Source organism: Brachionichthys hirsutus, unplaced genomic scaffold, assembly GCF_040956055.1.
Source record: "Brachionichthys hirsutus isolate HB-005 unplaced genomic scaffold, CSIRO-AGI_Bhir_v1 contig_254, whole genome shotgun sequence".
NCBI lineage: Eukaryota > Metazoa > Chordata > Actinopteri > Lophiiformes > Brachionichthyidae > Brachionichthys > Brachionichthys hirsutus.
In genome coordinates this window covers 156,447-184,438 of record NW_027180393.1, presented here as the reverse complement: position 1 = coordinate 184,438, position 27,992 = coordinate 156,447, and the positions used below count along the sequence as shown (strand labels likewise).

Here is a 27,992-nt window from a genome sequence, read left to right as displayed (position 1 = left end):
CGGTCAGTAGGACCGCGTCTTCATCATGTGGGTCAGTCCCGGAGACGTGCTGCTGGCGGGCGCGCTGTGGATCACCGAGAGAGCCAATCCCTACTTCATCCTCCAGAAGCGGAAGGGCCACGGGGACGGCGGCGGAGGGCTGGCGGGTGAGTGCTGTCGTTACACTACCATGGATCAGTATTTACAATCAATATCCGTATCGATTACTGATGAGGAAAACGTGACCGCCGATAGAGCGCGGCGTGGAATATGACGCGCAGGTGGAGTGTTTTTGTTTTGCAGTGGACAGACATCAGGAAGCGCATGGATGGTTGCGGGATCACGTGACCAACCAGGTAGCCTTTCACCTGGAGGCGCTTCATTAGTTCACTTGCGTTTAAACACCTTTTTGATCGAACATTAGCGAGTCCGGCGCGCCCGCCTCCCGGTGACTGATCACTGATCACTGATCACCGATCACTGATCCACACTAGTGGATCACATCCCGGTTAAATGCCCGCCGTGGGAATCAGCTGTTTACCGGGAACACAATATAAACAACATCATGTTAAAGGCTCGACGACAGAGGATCTGTTTTTCTCGTGCTGAATCATTCCCCTCCTCCTCCTCCTCCTCCTCCTCCCTCCTCCTCCCTCTGGGTCCAGCAGCAGGAGGGAGGAGGAGGAGGAAGGAGGAGACAACAAATAATGTATGGATAGAGCAGCGCATCGGGTTGAATTCGAATGGTATTAGAAACTTCAAGTATCTTATCGCATCAATAAATGATAAATATCTCCATATTTGAAGTGTCGGGCGGTACGGTAAATTCAATAAGTATCATCCATAAGACGTTTTAATGATCCCGATAGGCCCAGAGAGGTTTTAACAGTTCATGTTCAACTTTCTGTGTAAAGAATCTCACAAATGAAGCAGTAGAGACGCAGATTATTTAAAGGCTTCTATCCGCGTTTGATCAGGGTGGATTCAATGCATTATACATTTCCTTGCAAAGATAGAATGTGGGGTATAAACAGCAAACGCATCTGTGGTTTGCGTAATAAAGCTTTATTCAGACACGCATGCAGCAGTGTGAGGCTGTAATGTCTGGGATCTCACCCTTTATATATGAATAATTCCCCATCTCAGTCTCATAAATGCTGGGCTTGCTGACTTGCACTTTGTGCCAGTTGGCGCTCGGCTCTCGGTCCGTCCGTATGGAAATGAGAAACAGTCAGCAACACCAGAAACACGAGCGTTTTACAGATGCAGAAACAAAGCTGCAGGATTTAAATGGTGCAATGTGCAGTAGCTGCAGCTCGTTCAGAACGTCCAGTGTCTCTGTTGTCTCTACGGGGACATAAACATTGTCAATCATCTCAGAGGGGACTTTAAAGGAAGTCGTATAATACACAATCGGGGGTTTATGACAGAAGAGAGGATGCAAGCAAAAACAAGTAGGCCTTTCCTTGGTTTAGTTTATCGTTTTTTAAGTGAGAGAGAAACGGCAGCGTTTCAGGGAAGGCCGTGTTCGCCTTGCCTTAATAATAGGAAGCTGTTGTCTTGTTTTTGTTTGTGGGAAGCATCACATGATTTGCTTCTTCTCTTGTATTCCCAGGCCCCAGAAAAAAGAGCTGGAACACATGTCAGTCACTGCTGTGTGTTTGTTTTGTAGGTTGTGCACCCACTCGCACGGCATGTGTGGAAAGGCGCCATCGCTGTGAAGGCAGAGGTGTGAGTTGGAACAGGCGGCCCATGGTTCCGTGTCTTAATGCGGCACTCGGGGGTTTTAGCAAACGCACATTTAACATGTAAATGTGCAGCTTCCTCGCTGTTTGTGTTTTCCTGTTTTGCTTGATGTCTTTAGTGGCCTCCCCTCGAGTGGAACGCCTCGGCTTCCCCGTGTTAAAACTCCACTGTAAACTGAACCATTCGTTTAATTGAATGCAGTACAGTTTGCAGCCTGAAGTTGCAGCTTTTGCGTGAGAATCGCATCGGATAGCCGTATTTCACTTTGACACATCACGGGATGCTTTTTGAGGCATCTGACCGTCGCATTAAAAAGTCACCTGCGAGTTCCGCTTATGAGCGAATACTAAAATGTTCTGCTCCCTTTAAACTTGTGATCTCCGTTGATGAAAGAGGAAGTTGTCTTCACGCTCCCCAACAGCAGCTTGTATTTCTCTCTCAAAGGAATTAAACCACAGTGTCAGGCCTCATTATCTATTCGTTCCACTGTGACAACACAGTTCAGCTTTGTCGAGTGTCGTTTTTTGTTGTTGCCGTCTTCCATCCAGAGTCAAGTGCTGCAGTGAATGTCTCATGACAGGACCCAACATGTGACACACGTATCAATAACGTTTGGCACGGCAGTGATAAGCTAACTAAATGTATTGGGGTCAGAAACATCACAGCCCACCTGCCTTTTTCTTCTTCTTCTGGTTTGTTTCTTAAGCATTTTAGGATCATTCTAACTTCTAAGTTGGGGGACAGCGGTGCTGATTCAACGAAAAAATCGTAATTTAAGCCTGAACATGCATAATGTATATTTCACAATATGTATTCTTCTTTAAAAATACTAAAGTAATACCAGAACAATATGATTTTTCAGCTTGCAAGATTCAAATGATTATTTTTAATTTATTTTGTCTTTCATTACGACACATGAAATAAAAAAAATGTTTCAGCTTCACTCTCTTGTCTCCCGTCCCTCCCCTCGGCCTCTCTCCGTGTGACTCATTCTGGGTTTGCTCTGATGAGGCGCTGAACAAAAATAACCCATCTGTCAAGGCAAATGAAAATATACCTAATCTAAAATATTCACCAACAGGCCTGCATCTGCTGAGACAATGGCATCAAAGCGTCCGTATAGCCGCCTGCAGGGTTCAAAATGAAATGTGATTTTGTTATTAATTACCAACTCAAGGTTATTTGAGGTTCCAGGATGTCATAATCTCTTTTGGCTGATAGTCAATAACAGTCATATCACAAGCAAAGTCACCTGATAAAGGTTTATAAACTGAGATAGTGAGTCAGAGCAGGGTGGAGACAGACATGCAGTATGTAGCGGTGATAATGTGGATTTAGAGTCATTTTCAATGGCTTTCATGGAATTGTGAAAGGAAAAGCTTGTAGTTGAAATATTGATATGGAACCAGCTTTACTGAAAATGGCCTTTTTGACTGAGAACTCAGACTGCAGTTGATAAAAACATGATTCCAAGCCCTTGGAGTCGGTTTCCAGGGTTGAGCATCAAGGTGGCACGAGGCGACGCAGCATCACATCTTCAAGCCTCCTATTTGATCGATCATAATAAAGTGGCTTGAACGTACTAATGTACTTCATGTCTTCTTTCTTTGGAGTGATGCATTCTTAATATCCTTAGTGCTTCTCTTATTTGCGGTCTTTGACAGCAGTAATGTGGACTCTTGCAGGTTTGCTCGTCGGTACCCTGGACGTCGTCTTGGATTCCAGTGCTCGTATGGCCCCGTATCGGATCCTATACCAGACTCCAGACTCCCTAGTTTACTGGACCATTGCTCACGGTATGTGAAAATGCCCCCAGTAACTTGTCTTTAAATGTGCATGTAGCCCAGACCTAAATTGACAGTTATCTCTTAGTTCACGCTCTTTCCTGTCTCACTTTTGTGCAGGAACCTCCCGTAAAGAGATCACAGAGCACTGGGAATGGCTGGAACATAACCTGCTGCAGACGCTCTCCATCTTTGAGAATGAGAATGACATCACCACCTTTGTCAAAGGAAAGGTCCAGGTGATGACATTTTATTGAGTCGTTACACCACTGCAGTCTCAAGGGCGCCATCCACCATCCACGTGTGCCTCTTCTTGTAATGTAGCATGGGTAAGATGGCTGAGGTGACACCCTCAAATCCACAGTGGTGATGGGCTGCCCTTCAGACATGCATATTTGAACATGCCCAACACCTGACCGTGCACCTTCAGACAACTACCTCCAGCCGCTGTTGCTGTGGCTCACTTTTAAAATGTCCTATCTTAGGACACATTTCTTGAAATGTGTGAGGCTAAAATTGGACAAAAACGTCCCCCATCCAGCACATTTGAGAGAATAAAAGGGATCTCCACAAAAATGTATCACAATTGTCATCAGCTCGTGAAAAATATTTTGTGCTTTTACTGTTACGAATATGAATATTCAATTAAATAACTTGGATCAGCAAGTCTGCTGCCGCAACTATCGGTATCCTAGCTCAACGCCTCACTCTGTCTCCCTTTTCGTCTTGCCTCAGGGGATCATTGCAGAGTACAATAAAAACCATGACGTCAAAGAGGACGATGACACAGATAAGTTCAAGGAGGCCAGTAACAAGTTTCGGAAGCTTTTTGGGATGCCGGAAGAGGAGAAGCTGGTTAACTATTACTCCTGCAGCTTCTGGAAGGGCAAGGTGCCACGCCAGGGGTGGCTCTACCTCAGCATCAACCACCTCTGCTTCTACTCCTACTTACTGGGAAAAGAAGGTTGGAAACATCAGCATTATGATCCTGAATGCATCATTTCCTCTTCATGTCTCTGGAGTCCCGTCTGTTTGTTACCTGCCATCAGCCGATGCCCTTTTTTGTGGTTTGACTTGGCGAACCGCATCCCGATGGCGACTGCTCCGCCGATCGGTCTTGTCAATTATGTCCTTTTTTCAAATTTCAGCCAAGCTGGTGGTTCGCTGGGCAGACATCACGCAGCTCGAGAAGAGCGCCACCCTCCTGCTGCCCGATGCGATCAAGGTGAGCACTCGCATCAACGAGCACGTGTTCTCCGTCTTCCTCAACATCAACGAGACCTTTAAGCTGGCGGAACAGCTGGCCAACATCGCCATGCGTCAGCTCCTGGACAACAAAGGCTTTGAGCAGGACCGCTCCCTGCCCAAGCTCAAGAAGAAGTCCCCCAAGAAGGTTTCTGCACTGAAGAGGTGAGAAAAGACCCAATTTGGAGAGCAATCAGGTGTGCTTATCAATAACAAATAGATCGATTCATGATTCATTTTTCTCCCTGTAGGGATTTGGACGCAAGAGCTAAGAGTGAGCGTTACCGCGCTCTCTTTCGTCTGCCCAAAGATGAAAAGCTGGACGGACACACAGGCTGCACCTTGTGGACGCCCTTCAACAAGAGGCACATCCTGGGGCAGATGTTCGTGTCCACCAACTACATCTGCTTCATCAGCAAAGAAGAGACGCTGTGTAGCCTCATCATCCCGCTACGAGAGGTGACCTGCTCCGTCTAAACGTGTATATGTACATGAACCTCTTGCAAGATGGTAGATTTTGAAGTCTTCTCAGCACCGTGATGGAGACGGCAGCTCGCAGTGCTGCTGAAATAAAACGCCAAAGCGTTACGCTCTCATTTGTTGCATTGTTTGCTTGAACTGGGATTGCAACTGTTTTTCCAGGTGACCATTGTGGAGAAGGCAGACAGCTCCAACGTGCTTCCCAGCCCTCTTTCCATCAGTACCAAGAATCGCATGACTTTCCTGTTTGCTAACCTGAAGGACCGAGACTTCCTGGTCCAGAGGATTTCTGACTTCCTGCAGCAGACCACCTCCAAGATCTACCTCGAGAAGGAACTCACCGGCAGCCAGAACAGCTCCGATGACGAGGCGAGGAATATTACCTGAATTCATCCGTTCTTTTTTTAGAGGGGCGCTGCGAGTAAACACAAAATATTTATTATTCCCTCCAGGTTTACTCTCAGCACGGATCCATGCTCTCCAGCAGCCCACCGCACAGTTTGGGCTCTGAGAGTGAGCGAACCTTTAACCTGAACGACAGCAGCGTTCCCACGGCAACGCAAGCCCTCATGACCATGTACCGCCGCCGCTCACCTGAAGAATTTAATCCCAAACTGGTGCGTTAATGACTTTCTTTCCAATTAACAGCATATAATATTGATAAGCATAGAAGGAAATAGAGCTACTCTTTGTCAAATTATACATTTTGCTTTCCTTAAATCACAATACGAGTTATAGTTCTGTAAAAAAAAACGTACATGGCATAATTGGCTTTTTTGAATGACGATAAAGATGCATGGAGGATTTAAACGGAATAGCTAAAACTATTTTTGCTACAAGATTATATGCAAATACCGCCGGAGCTTTGAGTTCAATTAATTTTGACATTAACCCCTGCATTATTGAGTAATTTCTCTTTGGCTATTACATCACTGTCTTCCCTCTTTGCGCAGGCGAAGGAGTTCCTGAAGGAGCAAGCATGGAAGAACCACTTCACAGAGTACGGACAGGGGGTGTGCATGTACCGGACCGAGAAGACCAAGGAGCTGGTACTCAAGGGGATTCCTGAAAACATGAGAGGAGAGCTCTGGCTGCTCTTCTCCGGTGAGTCTGCATTCAGGCATGCCTGAGATAACCGCAGACTTAACACATAATGCACCACGAGATATCAGTTGCAACATTGCAGTTCAGACGAAGCCACACCCAGCACGCTACACGGCCAGACTTAATCAGACATTATGTGGCATGAGACGTATTTCGGGCACATGACCCAGCAACAAAACGAACAGTCGATTTGAGGCACAAATACATGCATGAGCACAGCCGGAGTTCTTTCTTTACTGCTGCCTTAATGAAGACGCAGCAAAGATTCATTTGTGTCCATAATTATTACGATTATTCTAGACTGCAAGCTGCTAAATTCAGAATGGATAATGCTTTGCTGTTGTGTATGCAACTTAAATACACAAGCATCTAATAAAAGATCATTAAACATGATTATACACCATTTAACCGACAGATCGCTCGATCCACCGGTCGGTTTGAGACGCATCCTGAAACATGTGATCTATATTGAGGGTGGGATTCGATTGCATATTCTGGTGGACCCTGGTGATCCACTCACCTGACCGTTGTCACAGCGACAGTACTTTACCTTAGTTGCACTTCCTTGCACCCACTGAGCTTTCCTTTCACGATTCTCTCACATGATGTTTCTTTTCTTTTTTTTTTACCACGCTTATCTGACACAGATAAACCAGTTTGGCAAACCTGAAAGCAAAAATAACAACCTTGTCAAACTGGAATGACACAACAAACAAGCATCATATTTAGCATCCAAGGCGCCAGTGCGGTTTGTGGTACAGTTCATAATGCTGCCTTCAATAAGACAGACAGAGGGATGGGTTTGACACCATGAAGGACGGTCTTGTTTAACATAAATCTCAGTCACGCTTCACATAAATAGATGTATCGCTATGCAACGTATAATATTTTAGCTCGTCTGGGGCTTAATAACATGTAATCATCTTCAAATTGGAAATATTTATTGACACCTTTTGTGAGCGATCCCTATCGTTGTAGCCATCTGACAAAGCAGCTGGTTCAAAGCTTTAAACGCCACGTGTTTCTCCTTAGGGGCGATCAACGAGATGACCACCCACCCCGGCTACTACGAAGATCTGGTGGAGAAGTCCATGGGAAAATACAACCTGGCAACGGAAGAGATAGAGCGAGACCTGCACCGCTCTCTCCCGGAGCACCCAGCCTTTCAGAACGAGATGGGCATCGCCGCCCTCCGCCGGGTCCTCACCGCCTACGCCTTCAGAAACCCCAACATTGGATACTGTCAGGTATCTGCGCCTCTGGTTTTGAGTTTGACGCGAGCCGCCAGAAACCGCGAAGCCCTCGTGGTGACTTGATTTTCATCGTCTCCCTCGACACCGCAGGCTATGAATATCGTAACGTCTGTGTTGCTGCTCTACGCCAAAGAAGAGGAGGCTTTTTGGCTGCTTGTGGCCCTCTGTGAGCGGATGTTGCCTGATTACTACAACACCAGGGTTGTCGGTCAGTATGAAGCATCTGTCTGTCAATTGCTTCCTGTGATTTGTCTGTTTGCCGAACTTCCTCTTTGTTTCCGGGTCTCTTCCTCAGGAGCCCTCGTCGATCAGGGTGTGTTCGAAGAGCTTGCCCGCGAATACGTGCCCCAGCTGTACGACTGCATGCAGGACCTGGGAGTCATCTCCACTATCTCGCTCTCCTGGTTCCTCACCCTCTTCCTGTCGGTCATGCCTTTCGAGAGCGCCGTGGTGGTGGTGGACTGCTTCTTCTTCGACGGCATCAAGGTCATCTTTCAGCTGGCTCTCTCCGTGCTGCACTCCAACATCCACCAGCTACTGGGCTGCAAGGACGACGGCGAGGCCATGACGGTACTGGGCAGGTAAGGAGAGGTGAAAGGGACGGCTTCCCTGCAACGTACCGTAACCGACAGTAACCATTGTCAGGACATAAATATTGATTTTACCGTTGAGCTGCTATTTTCTTCATTTCTTACTTTTGTTTATTTTAGATACTTGGACAGCGTGACCAATAAGGACAGCACCCTCCCTCCCATCCCTCACCTCCACTCCCTACTGACAGACAATGGAGAACCGCACCCAGAGGTCGACATCTTCAAACTGGTCCGCAGCTCCTACGAGGTATTTAACCTGGGTGACATCGAGCTTTATACCTGTACGGTATCCTCCCGGTTCATCCATCTATTTCTATTCTCAACTATCTCCATTTCTACTCCCCCGTGTGCCAGAAATTTGGTGCGATCCGAGCCGATGTTATTGAACAGATGCGCTTCAAGCAGAGATTGAGGGTCATCCAGACCATTGAAGACACGACTAAACGCAACGTGGTGAGGATCCACTGACCTTCTCTAGTCATTATTACTTGCCTGCACTTCTGAACATTGGCTTCTTCGTCATTGGTAACTTCACTTCATCATGTAGTAATGTTCATGTTTCAGGTGAGAACCATTGTCACGGAGACGGCCTTCAGTATTGATGAATTGGAGGAGCTCTATGTCCTCTTCAAGGTGAGGTAAAACTTAAACATTCATGTTATGGGGACCTTGTAAAAGAACCGTCTCGTCCTTTTTGTGTACATCCAGTTCTTAATTTCTGTTCTGCGATCACACTTCTGGCCAAGCAGAGCCAGGAAATCCAACAGTCTCTTTTCTCCAAGTAGAATAAAGTAATTAGCGTATGCGCTACAGTTTTTCCTCCAGTATAAAGACTTTTTGACTTTTACATGAAAAACATTTTGTGACTTGCATTCATAGTCATCAGCTGTGACCGATCTGTCTCCCCCCCCCTGCAGGCGGAGCACCTGACCAGCTGTTACTGGGGCGGCAGCAGCAACCCCACAGAGCGTCATGACCCCAGCCTCCCCTACCTGGAGCAGTACCGCATCGATGTGGAGCAGTTCAAAGGTCTGTTCAAGCTGCTGTTCCCCTGGGCTAACGGAACCCACTCGGACCCACTGGCTGTACGCTTCTTCCGTCTCCTTGACAAAAACGGAGACGCCCTCGTCAATTTTCGGGAGTTCATCAGTGGCCTAGGTGAGACGTGTGAGGCGTTGTGGATATGCTTTTGAAGTGTACTGCCTTGATTCTAATTTAAATAAAAGCTAGCTTTATATGCAAGTTAATAAATCACACCTGAAAGCTCACACGTGTTTGATCTCTAAAGCTCGTCGATGTGTTTCAGGTGTGCTTTGTCACGGGGACCTGACTGAGAAGCTGAAGCTCTTCTACAAGATGCACATCATACCTGGTGAGTGTGCAGCGAGGGGGAAGAAAGTCTTTGATCTCTTTATCACGCTGCACCGGAGAAATCACTTTCTCAGGATTATCTTTGTCATGTTTTTATTTTTAATCGGATAACCGACAGAAAAGATTCCTAAATGTCCTAAATCTTATTAAAACTTGGATTTTTAACCTTTTGCCATGCTTCTTTTCATACAATTTTATACAAAACAAAATTAGTCTTGACAGACTCTAGACTAGAGCATTACTTTTTTTTTCCTCCCAGAAATCACCCACAAACAGGAAGAGCCAGACTCCGCCTTCGAGGCCACTCAGTACTTCTTTGAGGACATTACTCCAGAAACATCCATCGGTAAGAAACACCATCATCACAATTTTATTGCTCTGACTGCGCCTTCTCCACAAAACCAAGAAGTGCAAGCCCATTCCCCATGTGTACAAACGTGATTCAGTGAACCTGTTGTAATTTGATTTGCTGTTTGTTGGAGACAGATTAATTGCTGCTGAAAATATGAAAATTCTGAGTGGCTAGTTTGACGACTAGAATCGAATAATACGTGATTTTTGGTTGTCCTTACGCCTCAGGTCTAGACTCAAAGTGCAGAAATCAGGGAGATGATGGCTTTGTCAGAGTTACATTTAAGACTGAAAAAGGTAAGCAAGCAGAGTCAGCTACTGCAAGTGGAACATAAAAGCCTGAATGTATAAATCTATGATATACTGAAATTATTAACAAGATGTTTAAAGTCATTGAAAAGCCTGTGATGCTCCTTCAACAGTATTGAAAGTTATTTCCGTGTAAAATGTGTTTTAAATATGTTTCCACTGTATGTTATAACTTTTATGGTAAGAGCAACCTAATGTTTCTATTTACCTGAGAAAATATGAACGATTATTTATTATAAGGCCTGAACATATATTGAAATGCATTCTTTGTACACTTTGCAGTAAAGAAACTAAACAATCCTGAATATCGCAATTACCTGAAACTGTGGAACGAAGAGACGAAACCCAAGAAAGAAAACGCAAAAGACTTACTCAAACTCAATCAGGTAAGATGGCGCATCCCTGTATTATTATTATTTTATGTGTGAGAATAATGTTGAAGTTGAGTGCAACACACCTCTTGTGGGTTTTCCTCCAGAGTCAGTTTATCGAGCTTTGCAAGACCCTGTACAGCATGTTCAGCGAGGACGTTGCAGAGCAGGAGCTCTATCACGCCACGGCAACGGTCACTAGCCTGCTGCTGGAAATGGGAGAGGTGGGAAAGCTCTTCTCTTCCTCTGGCAGAAAGGACCACAACACGGAGGGTATAAAAGTACCGAGCACGTACAGCAGAGAGGTCAAAGATCCCAAACCCACCCAGGAGGAAATGTCTGATCACGTGTTCCAGCAGCAGCAGGACCAGTGTGACGTCTTTGTCCCTGCGGACCCGGGGTGCAAGCCAGGTCCCCGTGATGAGGGGAAAGGGGACGAAGGGGCAGGGCAGCTGCCTCCTATGCAAGACGTCAAGCTGGAGGACTCGTCTCCAAAGGACACGGCCACGTCATCTGCCATGCTCATCTCAGACGATGACGCCTCAATGTCGTCTTACTCCGTGCTCAGCGCAGGCTCTCATGAGCTGGATGACAAGCTGCAGTGTGAGGACATTGCAGACGACACAGTTCTGGTGCGCAGTAATGGTGAAAGAAGTGACCGTCCCTACAACAGCAGGCCCCACAGTGGGGGGGTGCCTCACAGCACCAGCATCGACAAAGACTGGGCCATCACTTTCGAGCAGTTCCTGGCCTCGGTGCTCACCGAGCAGGCGCTGGTGCATTACTTTGAGAAGCCGGTAGAGGTGGCAGCTCTCATAACCAATGCCAAGAATGTGCGCAAGGTTGGGCGCCCCCTGCTGTCAACGAGTGACTATGACATCTCGCTGTCCGGATGAGGCCTTTTTAAGGGAGAGATTTCACATTTGCTGTTTTAAAAAGGAGACATGAATATTAGTCACTGATGTAAAAAAACAGATGTCTGTGAGATTTAGAGATGAAGGTAAATATTTAAAAAAGATATGCGTATGATCGTTGAATGAATGTGACCAAAAACTGCTCACGGCAATGTATTTTACCAGATGTGTATGACTTTAATTAGAACAATCACTAGATTCTCTCCAGCTAAAAGGGAACAGGAGATTAATGTTAATTGTTTTCTCATACAAAATCATTGTGAATATATAGTAGTAGCTGTACTTTATAAAAAATACTACACATAGCTGTTTGTGTGGTAATCCCAAGTACCTCTTAGGCTATGTAGACGTTAATATCCTCAGATTCAGTACAGTTGTTGACTGGGGATATTGATAGTCTATGTAGAATCCACACTCTACTATTCCATGTGCTGATAATTATTAAGTGTTTTTGCTCTCGTTATGTGTCTTTTAGTCACAAACAACCCATCCAACAAGAGTGATGGGAAAATTATGCAACAATATTTTTTTCCACCACAGAAATAGAAAACAACTCACACCTGGCTGTTATAATTTATACGGAAAGACGTAATTAAACTAAAAAACGCTCACGAAAGAAGTCTGCACTTTTTTTAACTAAACAATGTGATTCCCTGAGAGGAATGTGCTTTCTATTTGCCGAGTTGTTACAGTCTGCACTCACAGGATGAGACGTTTTTGCTGTGTACATTTCTTTACATTGCTGTTTATTTGTTTTAAATGTAATTATTATTAAATTTTTTTAATTGTTCAGGTGTGTCATTTTGCATTATGATGTATTGTTTATAACTCCATTCAATTAAATGTATAGCTTTATTTAAGGCTGCACAGAACCTCAGGCCTCGTTTATCAACTTTTCAGTCTGTTTCCTGTCATCTTATTTTTGCTAAATTGCATAATCCCCCCCCCCCCCCCCCCTGAAAGGTTATCTCGCACCCCCAGAGGCTGCGAACGCCCCCGCTTGGGAACCCCTCACTTAGATTAACATATTGTGAAACTCCCTGCAGGACAAACAGCGTGATACAAAGTTCCTCTTTGCGTCACAGTGAACTCCAGTCTCGAGGTCACGTCGCCATTCTTTCTCAACTTAATACTCGCGTTCCGTGCCTTTAATTTATTTAAAGTTAAGAGCACCTTTTGCTATAATAGAGATCATAATTGCACGGGAGAGTAAAACATTTTAATTACAACCGGGAACGAGCCGATAGAAGAACGGAATAACAAAACGCGTGAGTGAAAAGACTACCGGATGTGAGTCAATCAATCAGCTGCAAACGTTACCTGTTGGAGATACACCTCTCATATTGATTGGCTGAGAGCAAAGGCAACCCTCCAATGAACTGGTGAGTGTGTTTTACCGTGACTATGTAGCATCAGGTCTAATGAAATTTAGATATTTAATGTTAATTCAGTGACACTGTTAAAGCATTAATTATACTTTTGATTGTTTGGCAAATAAACCTGTTACGGGGGGCACAGAGGGACAAGCACAATGGCGAAGGGTTACAAGTATTTATTACAAAATTACAGTTGGGAAGTCACTCTTCACCTTATCCCGTATTGCCTGCCAGTCCCCAGTCCACCCCGAATAGCACCGCACTACAAGGCGGAAAAAACCCGCAACGTCAACACTCCAACTCACTGCAAACTTAAAAGCAACACACCACAAACCCATGCACTAATAAAACCACACGTAAAAATAGGATCGGGTATGGTGGGTATTGGAGTGTCAACGGGATACAAGGGAGGGAAGTGACAAAACAAAAGAAAAGAATGAAACAAAAGAATAAATAAACAAAAATAAAAATAGGTAAGAGAGTTAGTCCGCTCGTACAAGCTCACACAATAAACAAAACACAGATGTACGACACTGAGCGGACTAACTCAAAACAAAACTCAAACTAAACTTAATACAAAAAAACAGCAGGCAGCGGCGACATGAACACTGAGGCGTCGTTCTCCCACGCCCAGTCATTCAACCCTTACGAATCCGAGCTCAAATCACTCCGGTCTTCAACAGACCCGGCTTAGCTCATCAAATGCTTCGACCATGCATGTGGGCCCAGCAAACAATCTGGTCACCCGACAGGAAATTGGCATCACCTTGGCCGATAGCCGCTCCCTTTTTAAGGAGAAGCGCCCCAGGAGAGGGCGACACCCTGTGGTGGCCTCCAGCACATTCACCCTGTGGTGTCCCCTGCTACATTCCTCCCCCTCAGCGTGCATCGGCGACCCGACGATGTACTCAATCAGCAAGTTATTCAAGGCTTGACCTGCACCGACTGAGGCAGTCGATGCGGATTTGAATGCTGCCCAGCCGTTCTCCTCTCCGACCTCCTAGGCCCAGAAACTAAAGATGTGTCAGTTTCTCCCATGGGTTCTTGGTCTGAAAGAACCTGATCCGACACATTTCCAGCATTACAGTTTCCGCTCTCTGATCCAGGGAGGGATTTGAGTTCATCCTGATCTATGACAACATTGGTTGGGTCACCATCAAAGGGAGGATTCTCGTCAGAGGGAGGATTCTCTATCCCCCCGGCTCCAGTCTCCTCCGCCCCTCTACTTTCAGGCACACTCCTCATCTCAGCCCTATGTATCTGTCGCAGAGGACCGTCCTGACCTGCAGGTGCTATAGAATACACTACTCCTCGAGCCGGAGGTGGATGGACTATTTGATATGGAGCTGGGTCCCAAAAGTCCTGAATCTTATTCCGACCCCTAACAGCATGATTTCGTGTGTATACTAGATCTCCCTGCTCAAAATCCGGTGCCACAGGTACATCCTGCTTCCTTGAGTCCCTCTGAGCCACTTTATCATCCACCCTTCGTTGTACCATCTCATAGGCTGCCGCTAGAGATTTTTGGTGTTCTTCTACCCACTCTTCCATAGGAAGGTCCTCCTCCTGGTTGTTTCCAACAAGAGAGTCAATGGGCAGCTGTGGCTCCCGCCCAAACATTAAAAAATATGGTGTCCTGCCAGTAGTTTGGTGTACAGCGGTGTTGTACGCAAATGTCACTTGTGCAAGATGGCGAGGCCACCTGCGTTTCTGTTCCGGTGGCAGGGTACGCAATAAATCATGCAAAGTGCGATTGAAGCGCTCACACTGGCCATTCCCCTGGGGGTGGTATGGTGTAGTGCGGCTTTTCTCGATTTTATATAACCTGCAGAGCTGCTGAACCAAACTACTCTCAAAATTCCTTCCTTGGTCCGAATGAATGCGACCCGGGACACCAAAAACCTGAAACCAATTTTTTACTAATACCTCTGCAACTGTACTAGCCCGCTGGTCTTTAGTAGGGACAGTTTGCGTGTACTTAGAGAAAACGTCCGTCATTACAAGGACATTTTCCCTGCCGTCAGTGGAGAGCTCTAAAACTGTAAAATCTATTGCCAGAATCTCATGAGGCCGTGACGCCTTGACTGTGCCCATGTACGTTTTGACTTTTGGCTGCACAGCTTTCGACAACACGCACCTTTCACAGGTTTTACACCACCTCTCTATATCAGAGTACATATTTGGCCAGTAGTGACGAGCACGCACCAACTGAAAAGTCCTTTCTATGCCTTGATGACCTTGCCCATCGTGAAGGGAGCGAAGAATGTTTTCTTGCAAACACTGGGGCAATACAAGTTGCTCAAGCTCAGCCTGTCCATCCGGGGTGCAAACACGGCGATAGAGCACCGACTCTCTCTCTCTAAGACGACCCCACTGCCTTATCAACTCCCTGGTGCCCTTGGTAAACTTATTACGCTCCCTAGCATCAGGCATCCCACCTCTCTCCCAACACTCCAAAAAAGGGCCAATATTAGGATCCTGATGTTGGAGTGTGACAAGATCAGACCTTAATAACCCAGGCAGTGTACTGATCTCTTCCTGCAGCCCCAGGACCCCTTCAACAACATCAGAGCTAGTCTCAGACTCCCCTAAAATGGCATGTTGGCGGGACAACGCATCCGCATTAGTATTTTGTGAGCCGGGACGGTATTTCAGTGTGAGGTCAAAGACTGCCAACTCGGAGGCCCATCTCTGCTCCGTCGCCCCAAGCTTTGCTGTGGCCAAATGACTTAGTGGATTATTATCCGTGAAAACTGTACATTTATTTCCCAGCAGGTAATCCCTGAATTTTTCCGTTACAGCCCACTTCAGCGCCACCAACTCCAACTTCATGGAACTGTAATTTTTCATGTTCCGCTCCGTGGGCTTTAGGCTACGGCTCGCAAAAGCTATAGGACGACGCTTACCCTCATGCTCCTGGGAGAGAACAGCTCCTAACCCTCCGTGGCTGGCATCTACTTCCAACACAAAAGGTTTCTGGAAGTCTGCATAGGCAAGAACAGGTGTAGTGATTAATGCATTCTTAAGAGTCTGAAAACTCTGCTCACATTCTGCATCCCAAACTTCGCTCAAAGGTTTTTTTGGCGTTTTTCCTTTCCTGCCAGGAGGGAGGAGCCTAGCCACTAATCGATTTAAGGGGGAAGCCATGTTAGAAAATCCTCCCATAAATCTCCTATAGTAGCTGGCAAATCCCAAAAATGAGCGAAGCTCGGCCAGGTTAACAGGACGCTTCCAGTCACGCACCACAGCTACCTTCTCTGGATCAGTAGAAACCCCCTCAGCTGACACCACATGGCCCAGGTACTTTACACGTTTTTGGAAAAAGTGGCACTTTGAAAGCTTCACCTTCAACCCTTGTGTTTTGAGTCGAGAAAAAACCTGGTCTAATCGTTGCAGATGTTGCTCTACAGATGATGAAAAAACAATAACATCGTCCAGGTATAACAACAGAGACTGATGACGGCAGTCTCCAAACAGGCGCTCCATGAGACGCTGAAATGTACTTGGCGCATTACATAATCCAAATGGCATACGATTAAACTCAAACAATCCGAAAGGTGTACAGAATGCAGTTTTTGCCTTATCTTTCTCCGCCATCTCAACTTGACTGTACCCACTTGCCAAGTCCAGGGTTGTAAACCACTGGGCCCCGCCCAAAGCATCAAGGGATTCATCAATTCTAGGTAAGGGAAATGCATCCTTCCTAGTTCTGGCATTCAATTGCCTGTAATCGACACACATCCGTAAGGAGCCATCTTTCTTCTGTACCAACACAATTGGTGATGCATACGGACTACTACTTTCTCTAATAATGTGGCTCTGTAAAAGTTGTTGAACGTGGGAACGTGCCAAATCATATTGGGAAGGGGGAATGCGTCTATAGGGCTGCCGTACTGGCGTTTCATCCAATAGTGGGATTTCATGTTTTATTAAGTTGGTACTGCCCACATCTAGGTCATTCCTTGCAAACACTTGGTTGTACTTTAATAACAAATCGCTGGCTTGCTTTTTTGCCTTCCCTTGCAGATTTTCAAACTCTGGCCAATCCAATACAGTGTCGTCGACAGTACTCTCCTGACTGGACACATATGCCATGCAACTCTGAGAGTCAATGGAAACCTGTATATGCGGGTCGGCCGATACAACAGTGGCTGTTTGAACCGTAGCAACAACTCTTCGAGGTGTCAACCATACGTCTGTTTTACCCACATTAGTAATGGGGACAAATGCCTTGCCCTTTTCTGCTTTTACTAAAGAGGGAGAAACCAATAGCCCCTCAGGTAAACTGCCCTCTCCAGGACCAAGAGGCTCTACGAACAGGTCTATGGGTTGGTGTAGAGGCATCTGTGGACATGTTACCGGGACATAACAGAGGCTACCTGCAGGGACGCAGAATGGTTTCTTACCCTGCACTCTGATGGAATAAGGGTCCGGAGAGTTGGCCATGACCTCCATCATCTCGCAGTATCTGAGGGCCAGCCTCCATCCACGAGGGGCTGCTGTGAGCACTGGCGCCTCCCACAGGTCGGGACCATATCTTTTACACAGCTCAACATAAAGAGAGTTCAAGACATTCATTCCCACCACCCCAGGAACATGCGTCTTTTTCTCTTTCATGTAATGGTCGCTCGGATCTTCAACAATCAGTACTCCCAACCGTGGAAGCGTCACACCCAGCACAGTAATATCGAACTCGATATAACCAAGGCACGGGATTCTCAACCCATTTGCAGCCCTCAGACCCAACCAGCCACAGTCTTTGAGTTCTTTATCTGACAAATGAGAAAATCTTTGCTTGAAAGAACTTTCAGTTAGAGTTGTTACCATGGATCCACTATCCAACAAAGAATTTACATTGATCCCACCAAAATCCACCTCCCCCTCCAAGCACTCACCAACCAAAGTAGATACATTTGGACATTTGGACTTGGACTTTGGACTTATACACTCGCTAGAGCCCTGCAAAGCCCCCACCAATGTCTGGCTCTGAACACTGGCGGGTTCTAGTTTCCCGATGACTTTGGGAACTGGGTTCCATCTTTAGGATGGATTGTAACCGCAGGACAATTACGTGCAATATGCCCAACTTCGTTGCATCTAAAACAAATTGGTCTTCCATCTGCGGCTTTTGAGGGTCGAAAGTTACGTACTCTTGGGGGAGGTGCACTACTTGGGACCAAGGCCTTCATGACCAATTCCAACTGCGTCTGCTGTGCCTTTAACAACGACACCAGCTCACCAAACTCTGAAGGACGAGACACAGCACTTTCGCAGGAGACAGACATTTCATTTAAGACTGAAGCATTATTGCATTTGGATTTGGGGGACTGATTTTCCTGTTGTGCCATCCATCTTGTGGCTTCACCTCTAACATCTCGTATAGTCCAGTGGGGGTTAGAATTCACTAAATCTCCCAGTCTCATTCTGAGTGCCTGGTCTCTCACCCCATCACAAAACTGGTCACGTAAATCTTTAATTGCAACGTGCACATCAGCTTTGGAAACCTGATCCAGTAAGTCCATTAAAGCATGTGAATAATCAAGGAAAGACTCTCCCTCTAGCTGTTTACGGTTGTAAAATTTACGTTGTAATGTAATACGGGAGTGCATGCAACCATACACTGCCTTAAGAACATCAAAAATGAATTCGACATTCTCTCTTTGAACAGCTGGCAAGAACTTTATCTCTGTACGGGCAGCACCCTCTAGGTGGTCAAAAACTATTTGGGCACGTTCTTTTTCAGTGCGCCCTCTCGTTTGCACAAAGTCTCTCACTTTCTCAATCCACTCGTCCAGTGTTAGCGCATCGGAACCATCCACTTTACCCGAGAACCGAGGCATTCTTCTGTCCTGCTGCACGTAAATAACAGAGTCTGTGTGTCTCACATTTCGTGCATCTCCACCCATTGCTCCAGATGAGGTGGAGGGCATTTCTGGATGCGTGGCAGCTTGTGCAGTTCTTAACGTGGCGAGTTCATTCTCCAAGTCCTTGATTCGCTGAGACATGGCCTGTCTGTCCGGCTCCTCCCGAGCCACGCCGCTGTCACTTCCTGAATCCATGCCAACGTCACAGCGCGACGAGGAATCACTGCGCTGCTGCCGCTCCTGCTGTCTTACCAAACAAAAAAAAAAGTCACTTCCCCCTGTTTTGCTTTGTCGACAACGCCAAATGTTACGGGGGGCACAGAGGGACAAGCACAATGGCGAAGGGTTACAAGTATTTATTACAAAATTACAGTTGGGAAGTCACTCTTCACCTTATCCCGTATTGCCTGCCAGTCCCCAGTCCACCCCGAATAGCACCGCACTACAAGGCGGAAAAAACCCGCAACGTCAACACTCCAACTCACTGCAAACTTAAAAGCAACACACCACAAACCCATGCACTAATAAAACCACACGTAAAAATAGGATCGGGTATGGTGGGTATTGGAGTGTCAACGGGATACAAGGGAGGGAAGTGACAAAACAAAAGAAAAGAATGAAACAAAAGAATAAATAAACAAAAATAAAAATAGGTAAGAGAGTTAGTCCGCTCGTACAAGCTCACACAATAAACAAAACACAGATGTACGACACTGAGCGGACTAACTCAAAACAAAACTCAAACTAAACTTAATACAAAAAAACAGCAGGCAGCGGCGACATGAACACTGAGGCGTCGTTCTCCCACGCCCAGTCATTCAACCCTTACGAATCCGAGCTCAAATCACTCCGGTCTTCAACAGACCCGGCTTAGCTCATCAAATGCTTCGACCATGCATGTGGGCCCAGCAAACAATCTGGTCACCCGACAGGAAATTGGCATCACCTTGGCCGATAGCCGCTCCCTTTTTAAGGAGAAGCGCCCCAGGAGAGGGCGACACCCTGTGGTGGCCTCCAGCACATTCACCCTGTGGTGTCCCCTGCTACAAACCACTATCTCTATTTTGATATATACACAGAGAACAGAGAAATGAAACAGTTGTTTTTCAGAGGTGTGTCTGCACTGTGAAGAAAATTGAACATTGATTTTCTGACAGCGAGTGGACTTTGATTACACGCGTGCGTCTCGGAGTACACAGCAACGCCTCTCGGATGTCATAAAAGCAGCTTGCTAGGCCGCATATAAATACAGAGCAAAACACATCTTTCCCTTAGGTGCAGTTGGCCTTTTATGGATTATAATCTAGCCAATCAAATTCTGGAAACGATAACAGAGGATTTAAAAAGAAGTTTTAGAAATTTTAGACAAAATGTAAGTAAGTTTATCATCAAGCTGTGCTTTGATTGTAGACCCATAAAAGACATCAGTCAGCAAACTTTCAGTTTAAAAGATGAATGATGTGTGTGTTCATAGGGTGATTTTCTATAAGAGAATCCTGATGGTTTTTATCTGTGTATCTTCTATGTGTTTGTGCTTTCCTTTAACAGCAGTATTAAGAAAATGGTGGGACTTAAACCCTCAGATGTACCCCCTCCACTGGGGGTAAAGATGGCAAGTGCTGGAGCAGCAGCATGTATAGCTGACATAGTTACATTTCCTCTCGACACGGCCAAAGTCAGACTCCAGGTATCTGCTCAGTAACACAGAGAATATCCACCGCTTCTTAACACGTTATCTTCAAATGTAATCAAATTCATCTGATTGAGATTCTTTCAGCTACTCCAGTATTTAAATATTAGAAAAGTACTAATTAGGCAGTTTGACTTTACCCACTTCATTATCTATAGATCAGTTGCACTATTTTACACTCGGTATGTGCTGCACCATCATCAATGGATTTTTACTTTTGTTCTGTAAAACTGTCCCAGATACAGGGAGAGAAGGTGGCAGTGGGAGGCATCAGATACAGAGGTGTTTTTGGGACGATCAGCACCATGGTCCGAACAGAAGGGCCTCGGGCTCTGTACAACGGACTGGTGGCGGGTCTGCAACGGCAACTGTGCTTTGCCTCTGTCAGAATCGGCCTGTATGACAATGTAAAAAATTTCTACACAGGCAGCAAAGACAGTAAGTGACTAATTTATGATGTGCATGCGGGCTTGTCTATCTATCTATTGATTGTTCCTGTCCCTGTCCTCATCCAGACCCCAGTATTCTGGTGCGTATCCTGGCTGGCTGCACTACAGGTGCCATGGCAGTGTCTTTTGCACAACCCACAGATGTGGTCAAGGTTCGATTCCAAGCACAGATGAACCTGGACGGCGTGGCCCGTCGCTACAGCGGCACCATGCAGGCCTACAAGCACATCTTCCAGAATGAGGGCATCCGTGGACTCTGGAAAGGTGCCGTTTGGGACACCCCAGTAATCTGGACTGCTTTGTAATTAGTAATATCTATTATACTTAAAACACACAAACGTCTGTTTTTCCTGGATTCTTCAGGCACACTGCCCAACATCACCAGAAATGCGTTGGTCAACTGTACAGAGCTGGTTACCTATGACCTGATAAAGGAAGCCATCCTGAGACACAACCTCCTGTCAGGTGAATTGGAGCGCTCATACGTGTGTGCCTGGGTTACTAGTGCAGGCCCCCCTCCTGAGACACCTGATTGGACAGAAACCCACACGCCCTCTCACCCTTTCAACTCCGCCACAGCTGATAACAGCACAAATGTTTTCCCTCGACAGTGCTGGAACGCAGTGCTTAATATGAATGCTTTATATTGCCTCATTTACAGCATTATGTAATAATCTGATGCGTCAATACGGCTAAGATCAGAACAAAGGCCAGCTGCTATGTGATATTTTTCAATCTCTCTGCAGACAATCTTCCTTGCCACTTTGTGTCTGCATTTGGGGCTGGGTTTGTTACCACGGTGATTGCCTCCCCAGTAGATGTGGTGAAGACTAGATACATGAACTCTCCACCGGGACAGTACAGGAGCGCCATCAACTGCGCCTGGACAATGATGACCAAAGAAGGGCCGACTGCCTTCTACAAAGGGTAACGGGAGATTTTATCACTCAGCGATGATGTGGAACCGCTAACTAGAGCTTTCTTTTTCACTACAAGTTGTTTTTCTTTCTTGTAGATTCGTGCCGTCGTTTCTGAGGTTGGGGTCGTGGAATGTTGTGATGTTTGTCTCGTTTGAACAAATCAAGAGAGCCATGATGGTCACGAAGAAGAGGATTGATGGAGCAAATTGAAATTCTTGTTTAAGCCAGTGCTTAAAAAACACAAAAAAACATCTGGGTCAGAACATTGTTGTGGAGAACAAATGAAATTTATATCACATTTGGGTTTTTTTTTTTTTTTGTCTTGTGTGGACAAAGAAGAAATTCCTTTGTTGAAAAAGGAATCTTTAAGTTGAACTTCTGTATACAAGAACTAGCTTTATTCATCCATCCAATCATTCTCTTGTGGAAGAGACGACCTCAATCGTCTCATCTAGTCGCGTTATCCGCCTTGCAGGTCAAGGGTGTTGCTTGGAGCCTATCCCAGCCGACTACGGGCGAGAGGCGGGGTACACCCTGGACGCATCGCCAGTCCATCGCAGGGCAGAAACGGCTTTATATTTATACGTTTTTAATAATGAACGCATTCGAAATTTAATAGGAGTGAATCCTTAAGGTGCAAACTCCTTTGTGAAGCGGAGTTTGCACCTTAAGACATGAGAGATGAAACATGCAAATTTTGCATTAAAGGCAGCTTAAACCTTCATAATGATACATGTAAGCCAATTGTAAAAAAGCAAACAAAAACCAATATTTCTCGTACAGACATTACCCTTGCTTGCAGTGAACTTGTGCTGTCATTTCCATTACACAAGACACATCAAAAACGACGCAATGTTTATTAATTAGGATTGAGATGTTATTACAAACAATACTCGAAATCAAATCACAGCATATAAATAACAATGTTCAAACCTACACATTTATGAAAACTGACACAAACAATCACTTTGGGTTCCTCACCACCAGTTGCACAATACAAATCACAAAAATGTGCACGAAATTGTACCCATGGTCTCTGGACTTAAAAATAAGATTCCTGAGCAGGACTACTCTAAGACATACGTCTCGTTTACACAAATTCAAACAAGAGATAGTGATTTGGTCATTTGTATCAAAACCATATTTGAACTGAAACTGTGCGTGCCTCATTACTGAAAGCACTCACAAGCGGTAGACATGTACCGGATGAACTCTTTCTCCACCTAGTTACATGATTGAAATGTGTGTATGGAATATGTGAGTGAATGGGGAGATGATGATGAATATATTTATAGAATGTTAGAGCAGTACAAGTACAGTCAAACAACCTGTCTAAGAGGAGCATTTCAATAAAGCCCTTGCGTTCTTGTTTCCGTTGAAAGTCCTTCGTACATAATTAATCGACATGATCACTCGGAGAACAATAGTTACAACATAACCTATAGGTATCACTTTGCAGCAGTCCTCATTTCCACTTCACTGAGCCTAACCTAAGGTATATTTTTTTAATAAAAAAAGAAAAGAAAATGTGAGGGGGGTTATTCGTTTTAATTTTGACCCATCAGCCAGCTTTGTCTGCTTCGCTGCCTCTTTCCTCTTTCAGAGAGATCAGGGACAATTTTTGAATAAAGTTAGTTTTTTCCCGAACGGACAGTCAATTTGAGAGTTACATCGGGCTCCTGTAAATGAGTCTTGACTACATTATGGAACTTTTCTCTGTACTGGTTGAACTGCATGATGCTTTCTGGTTCTTCTGCCATCCAGAATCTATCAAACTCATACGCCAGATAACCTAAAGAGAAGAAACAATATATTATTTTTTAGAAAAACATCAAAGAAAAAAAACAACAATGCGTTTTGGCTCAATCTATTCTTTAGCAGATGGAAAGAGGATTTTTTCTTTTACTCACAGTATAGCTGATGAAAGTGATGGAGCTCAGGCGTGCCCTGTACTGTATTGTAGAATTGAGGTTTCAAAGCACCACTCATCAGGAGGCTGTACGCCATCTCTGTCAAATTGATCCCAACTATGGCATACGAATACCTAAAGTACAAGAAGAGCTAAATCAGTAAAGATTATGGTCTGAAATGACATGTGGAAGTCTGCCTCTCACCCTAGTTTAGGATGGTTTGCATGTGACAAAACCTGCCGAGCCTCCTCTGTGTAGTTTTCACTGAAAAACCTGTAACAGCAGTAACAACATATTTATATATTTAATATATTTCCATTATAGAAAGTTTAGAATTTAAGGCGATAAATGCATCATCCATACTCACACAAGGTTGATTAGGCCCAGCAGGCCCATTCCTCTGAAGTCAGTCTTTGGGTCGTCACCTTGGAAGCCAATGTCTCCCCACTGTTTGGTGATCCTGGACTCCAGTTTGACTGCTGGCATCAACAAGTCCCACAACTGAAAGTGCAGACGATTTCTAGCGTTATTTTAATTGCGGATGGCCTTGTGTCAAATTCGATTTCAGTGTGTTCTTATATTCATAAAACATCACGTATCTGTCAAGCAGATCCACTTTCACTTTTAATAACTTTCAGGCTTGCAGGTCACTACTTCCACCAGACCTTTGATTTATTAGTCTGTGAAAAGTAGCCATCTAACAAAAGCATACACACATTGACTGTTTTATTAAAAAGGTACAAATCCATAAACACCTTCAACAGTTTGGCCTCATGTTCCTGGCTTTCTGAGCTGAAGACTTGTTTTCTCAAGTCTTCCACAGATACACACAAGCGGCCGTGTCCTGTAATCTGTAAAAGACAGATGTGTAGGCTTTCCTGAAACCTAGAAATGCAGGGAGATTAAAACAAATAATATATGATTAAAAGATTAAGCATCATTTGGGAGTAAAAGAACCTTCAAAATAACAAAGATGTGAACTTACAGTGGATCTTTCTGGGCTTTGATAGATTTAACTTTCATAATTTGCTTTACACAATCTTCTAATTTGTCCTTGTTGGTTTCCAAAGCTGCTCTTAAAGCCTACAAAGGAAGCAAAGGAAAGGAGCCTACATACTGTATGCCTACAACATAAAAATGCCTCAAAAACAAACCTTTAAAACTGCTAACGTGTTCTTACCTTGGTCTTTGATGACCGGAGAGAATACTCTACAATGAAATACAAAGGGACAGTTAGCATCAAATCAAAAATGTATACTTAGCATAAAAGAATACCTTCTTTGGGGTAATTTTTTTGACCTGCTTTTATTGTCCTTGTTGCCCCAGGCTTGTTCCCAGAGCATATTCTCTGCAGCTCACATTTTCCTGTTGCCTGTCTGATGAGCCACTTCAGCCAGTACCTCAGGAAGGACGTGTACAAATACTGCCAGATACACCCCAGCATGTTCTCAAACCTGGGCAGAAAACAAATATTCAATATTAGTAACGTTGAATGTCTGAGAGAGCGAATGTATAGAGACTCAGAATGTATATCGAACTGTAACCGGATGACTGTTTGGTTGCCCAGACATTCCTTGCTTGTGTGGGGTAATTAGGCAGGCAGGTGTGGTGGTGAGCACCTGTAGCTCATTTGCCGCTGATGAGGGGGGGTGTATGTGCACCTCCCCGCTCGCTGTTCCCTGTCTCAACCTCTCTGCCCGGCTGACGTGAGCGGTCGTTGCGGTTTCCCCGTCTTGAAGGTGTGTGACAACGCTGACGCGTTTGCAGATTAGGATTGAGGTAACGTCCGTTAACGACTTCCGGTTGCAGGTCGGTAGCTGTGAGACCCCTTCCGGGTAGCCGCTGCTGCAGCGAGCTCGGTGGACTGGCAGATGCTAACCTGCAGGTAAACCGAGTCGGTTAAAGCTGTGCTATGTCATCCCTGGTGCTGATATTAAGTTGGCCTGCCTGAGTGTCATTGCCTTGCCTCTTTGCTTTACTCGCCTCAGTGGTTATTTTGCCTATTTCAGTTGAGACCCTCGTTTACTAGCTTATTTTGGGGTGTTGAATAAAGGTTAACTAAGAATGCCGTGCCTGTATTCATTGTGAGCGGACCTGTGCATGGGTGTATTTGGGGAAACCCTCTGGAAGGGCTCAGAGAAGAATGAACAAAACAAATAAATCTTTAGGTAAAAGTCCTAAGGTGGTGTTGTCGGCGACGAATCGATCCTTCTAGATCTGCCGCTCGTTCGACCGTGTATCTCCACCGCCACTGAATGAATTAGACGAGTTAAAATACGCCCCGACAATGCACAACACGCTTATAGTTCCGCTCGGCGTAGTCGGAAACATTTTGATGCAGGACTTTCCGGGTTGGACATCCAGCCCCGCCTTCCCTTACATCACACCACAGAAGAAGAAAATGGCCCTGTAGTAGCTAGCATTGGCGCAAAGCTAAAGTCAGATAGGCATGATCATTCAGTTCAAGATACAAAAATGAAGCGAATTTCATGACAAGTTCTGGATTTTGACTATTACTGAATCAGCGGTGCTGATAATTAACGTGCTACGTACCAGCTACCGCCTATAATTAAAGACAAACTTGGCTAACCATCGTGAATACTCACAGATGACCTGTTCAGACAAAGTAAATCATCTAACATACATTAAGCTAAATTAGATATCATCGCAGGTATTGCTGTAAGTCACTCTTACCTTGTCGGGATGGAGACGCCGAACCTAAAACTCACTTGGAAGCGAAGCGACGGGCCGAGATAGCGACAGTCTGGCTCTCTGGTGCGCTGCGTTCACGGTCACACGCGTAACTAAGAACACAACAACGGAGTTAACACGCACTGTGGAGATTTTCAGACTATATGCCTATCTTAATTTAAACATTACTTGTGTCAAAGTTTTTTTTTATTTTCAAAAGTGAATATTTTCCAACTGGCGCTTAAAATGTTAGTCTAAATAAGAGAAACGCCTGCGAAAGCTAAATGACGTCTTTGAACGCGCCACCAGCCAGTGACTGATTCCTTCAACATACCTGCAGCGCCACCTGGCGACTGTCTGTCTGCACCGGCCGGCACCACAGAGACATGCAGAAGAGATGCGATTTGTTCAACGATTACGTATTTGTGCAGTAATTAGTGGCGGTGAGCTCGTTGATTATTAACACGCGGAATCAAAGTCTGCAGATAATGTTGATCTATGCATTACCCTTTCCGGGTTTCACCACAAGGTGATGCCATGTCTATGATAAGACTGATTTATAAAAAAAGTAATCAGTGTTGAGTATTATACTTTGTTTCATGCTGTCTTGCCACTTTTTAATGTCAAACGATATTGCTTTGCGCCGACTGCGTCACATTCTTACTCAATAACAGCAACGCTGAGTTCTGGCACATTAATTCAATTGTGAATTTAATTGTAAAAATAAGTTGCGTTCTTCCTTCCCACCTAAATCAGTGCCCGTGGGCTTTTGCAGGCACAACATCAATCATCTGACTTATCACTTAAAGTTGAAGCATCCATTCATCTTGCTTACTCTGCTGCAGCGCGCACGTTCGCTGCCTGGGATAGCGCACATCAGCGCCGGAGGTCCATGACGCGCACGGTTCGCTCCTTGACTGGCGCGCGTGGACGCGTGAGCAGCGACATATGAGGCAGCCACCGTCGGTCGGACCGTGGTGACTCATTGCGCGCAGTCATTCAGTCAGGATGCTTGAGTTTTCCGCTCTGCTCCGTGGAATCGGTACCCACGGACCGGTGAAAGGCGTGGCTTGCTGTCGGACGCAGGGTTGATTTTTCCATATTCATATCTGGGGTTTATCCTCGTCTCACTTCCAGAGACGCGCAAACGTCGCGGGACGCAAAGCGCCTCTGAAGGTAAGGCGTGCGCTTCTTTTCATTCCAATATGATTTCCTCCGTGCCAAATCATGAATTTGTCCGCAAGGTCAAATCAATTCAGCAAATATTAACGGTGGCTGAGATGGGTTGAGACAGGACTGCACATGTAGGCTGCAGTGAATGACATAGATCTTAAATGTATATAATGTCAGCGTGTGCGCGTGAATTTACATTCTGCATGCGCTCTTTCTGTTGTTTCTGACTTGCTGCAGGCAAGAGAAAAATCCCAGACACCAGGGCGTTTCATTTTTTTTCATGTCTAATTGCAGTCATGATACCGCCCATATATATATTTGCACTTTGACAACAGACAGGCAGATGCATGGTGGGAGAGCACACACAAATGGGCTTACACCTGTCCATGACTCAGAAATAGTGACCTCCCATTCTCTTT

General features: G+C 45.3%; 3 protein-coding genes across 3 annotated transcripts; 2 read left to right on the top strand and 1 right to left on the bottom strand.

Moving 5' to 3' along the window:
- The first annotated feature begins 25 nt into the window (after window positions 1-25).
- Window positions 26-12,326, top strand: LOC137914529 (TBC1 domain family member 9-like). Its single transcript, XM_068758070.1, has 21 exons — window positions 26-146; window positions 3,411-3,521; window positions 3,630-3,748; window positions 4,245-4,473; window positions 4,658-4,919; window positions 5,006-5,213; window positions 5,397-5,603; window positions 5,687-5,851; window positions 6,188-6,338; window positions 7,371-7,585; window positions 7,682-7,799; window positions 7,887-8,172; window positions 8,302-8,431; window positions 8,539-8,637; window positions 8,749-8,817; window positions 9,102-9,342; window positions 9,491-9,556; window positions 9,815-9,901; window positions 10,135-10,203; window positions 10,498-10,601; window positions 10,694-12,326. The coding sequence occupies exons 1-21, from the start codon at window positions 26-28 to the stop codon at window positions 11,480-11,482; spliced, it is 3,846 nt and encodes a 1,281-aa protein (XP_068614171.1). The 3' UTR covers window positions 11,483-12,326.
- Window positions 12,327-20,301: 7,975 nt separating this feature from the next.
- Window positions 20,302-22,009, top strand: LOC137914526 (dicarboxylate carrier UCP2-like). The gene is made up of 6 exons (XM_068758066.1): window positions 20,302-20,427; window positions 20,670-20,868; window positions 20,946-21,143; window positions 21,243-21,344; window positions 21,626-21,806; window positions 21,895-22,009. The coding sequence occupies exons 1-6, from the start codon at window positions 20,302-20,304 to the stop codon at window positions 22,007-22,009; spliced, it is 921 nt and encodes a 306-aa protein (XP_068614167.1).
- Window positions 22,010-23,430: 1,421 nt separating this feature from the next.
- On the bottom strand, window positions 23,431-25,153 carry LOC137914524 (ELMO domain-containing protein 2-like). The gene is made up of 8 exons (XM_068758065.1): window positions 25,009-25,153; window positions 24,890-24,918; window positions 24,695-24,792; window positions 24,465-24,594; window positions 24,077-24,210; window positions 23,914-23,982; window positions 23,710-23,843; window positions 23,431-23,591 (listed from the first exon to the last, which is right to left on the bottom strand). The coding sequence occupies exons 1-8, from the start codon at window positions 25,151-25,153 to the stop codon at window positions 23,431-23,433; spliced, it is 900 nt and encodes a 299-aa protein (XP_068614166.1).
- Window positions 25,154-27,992: the final 2,839 nt, after the last annotated feature.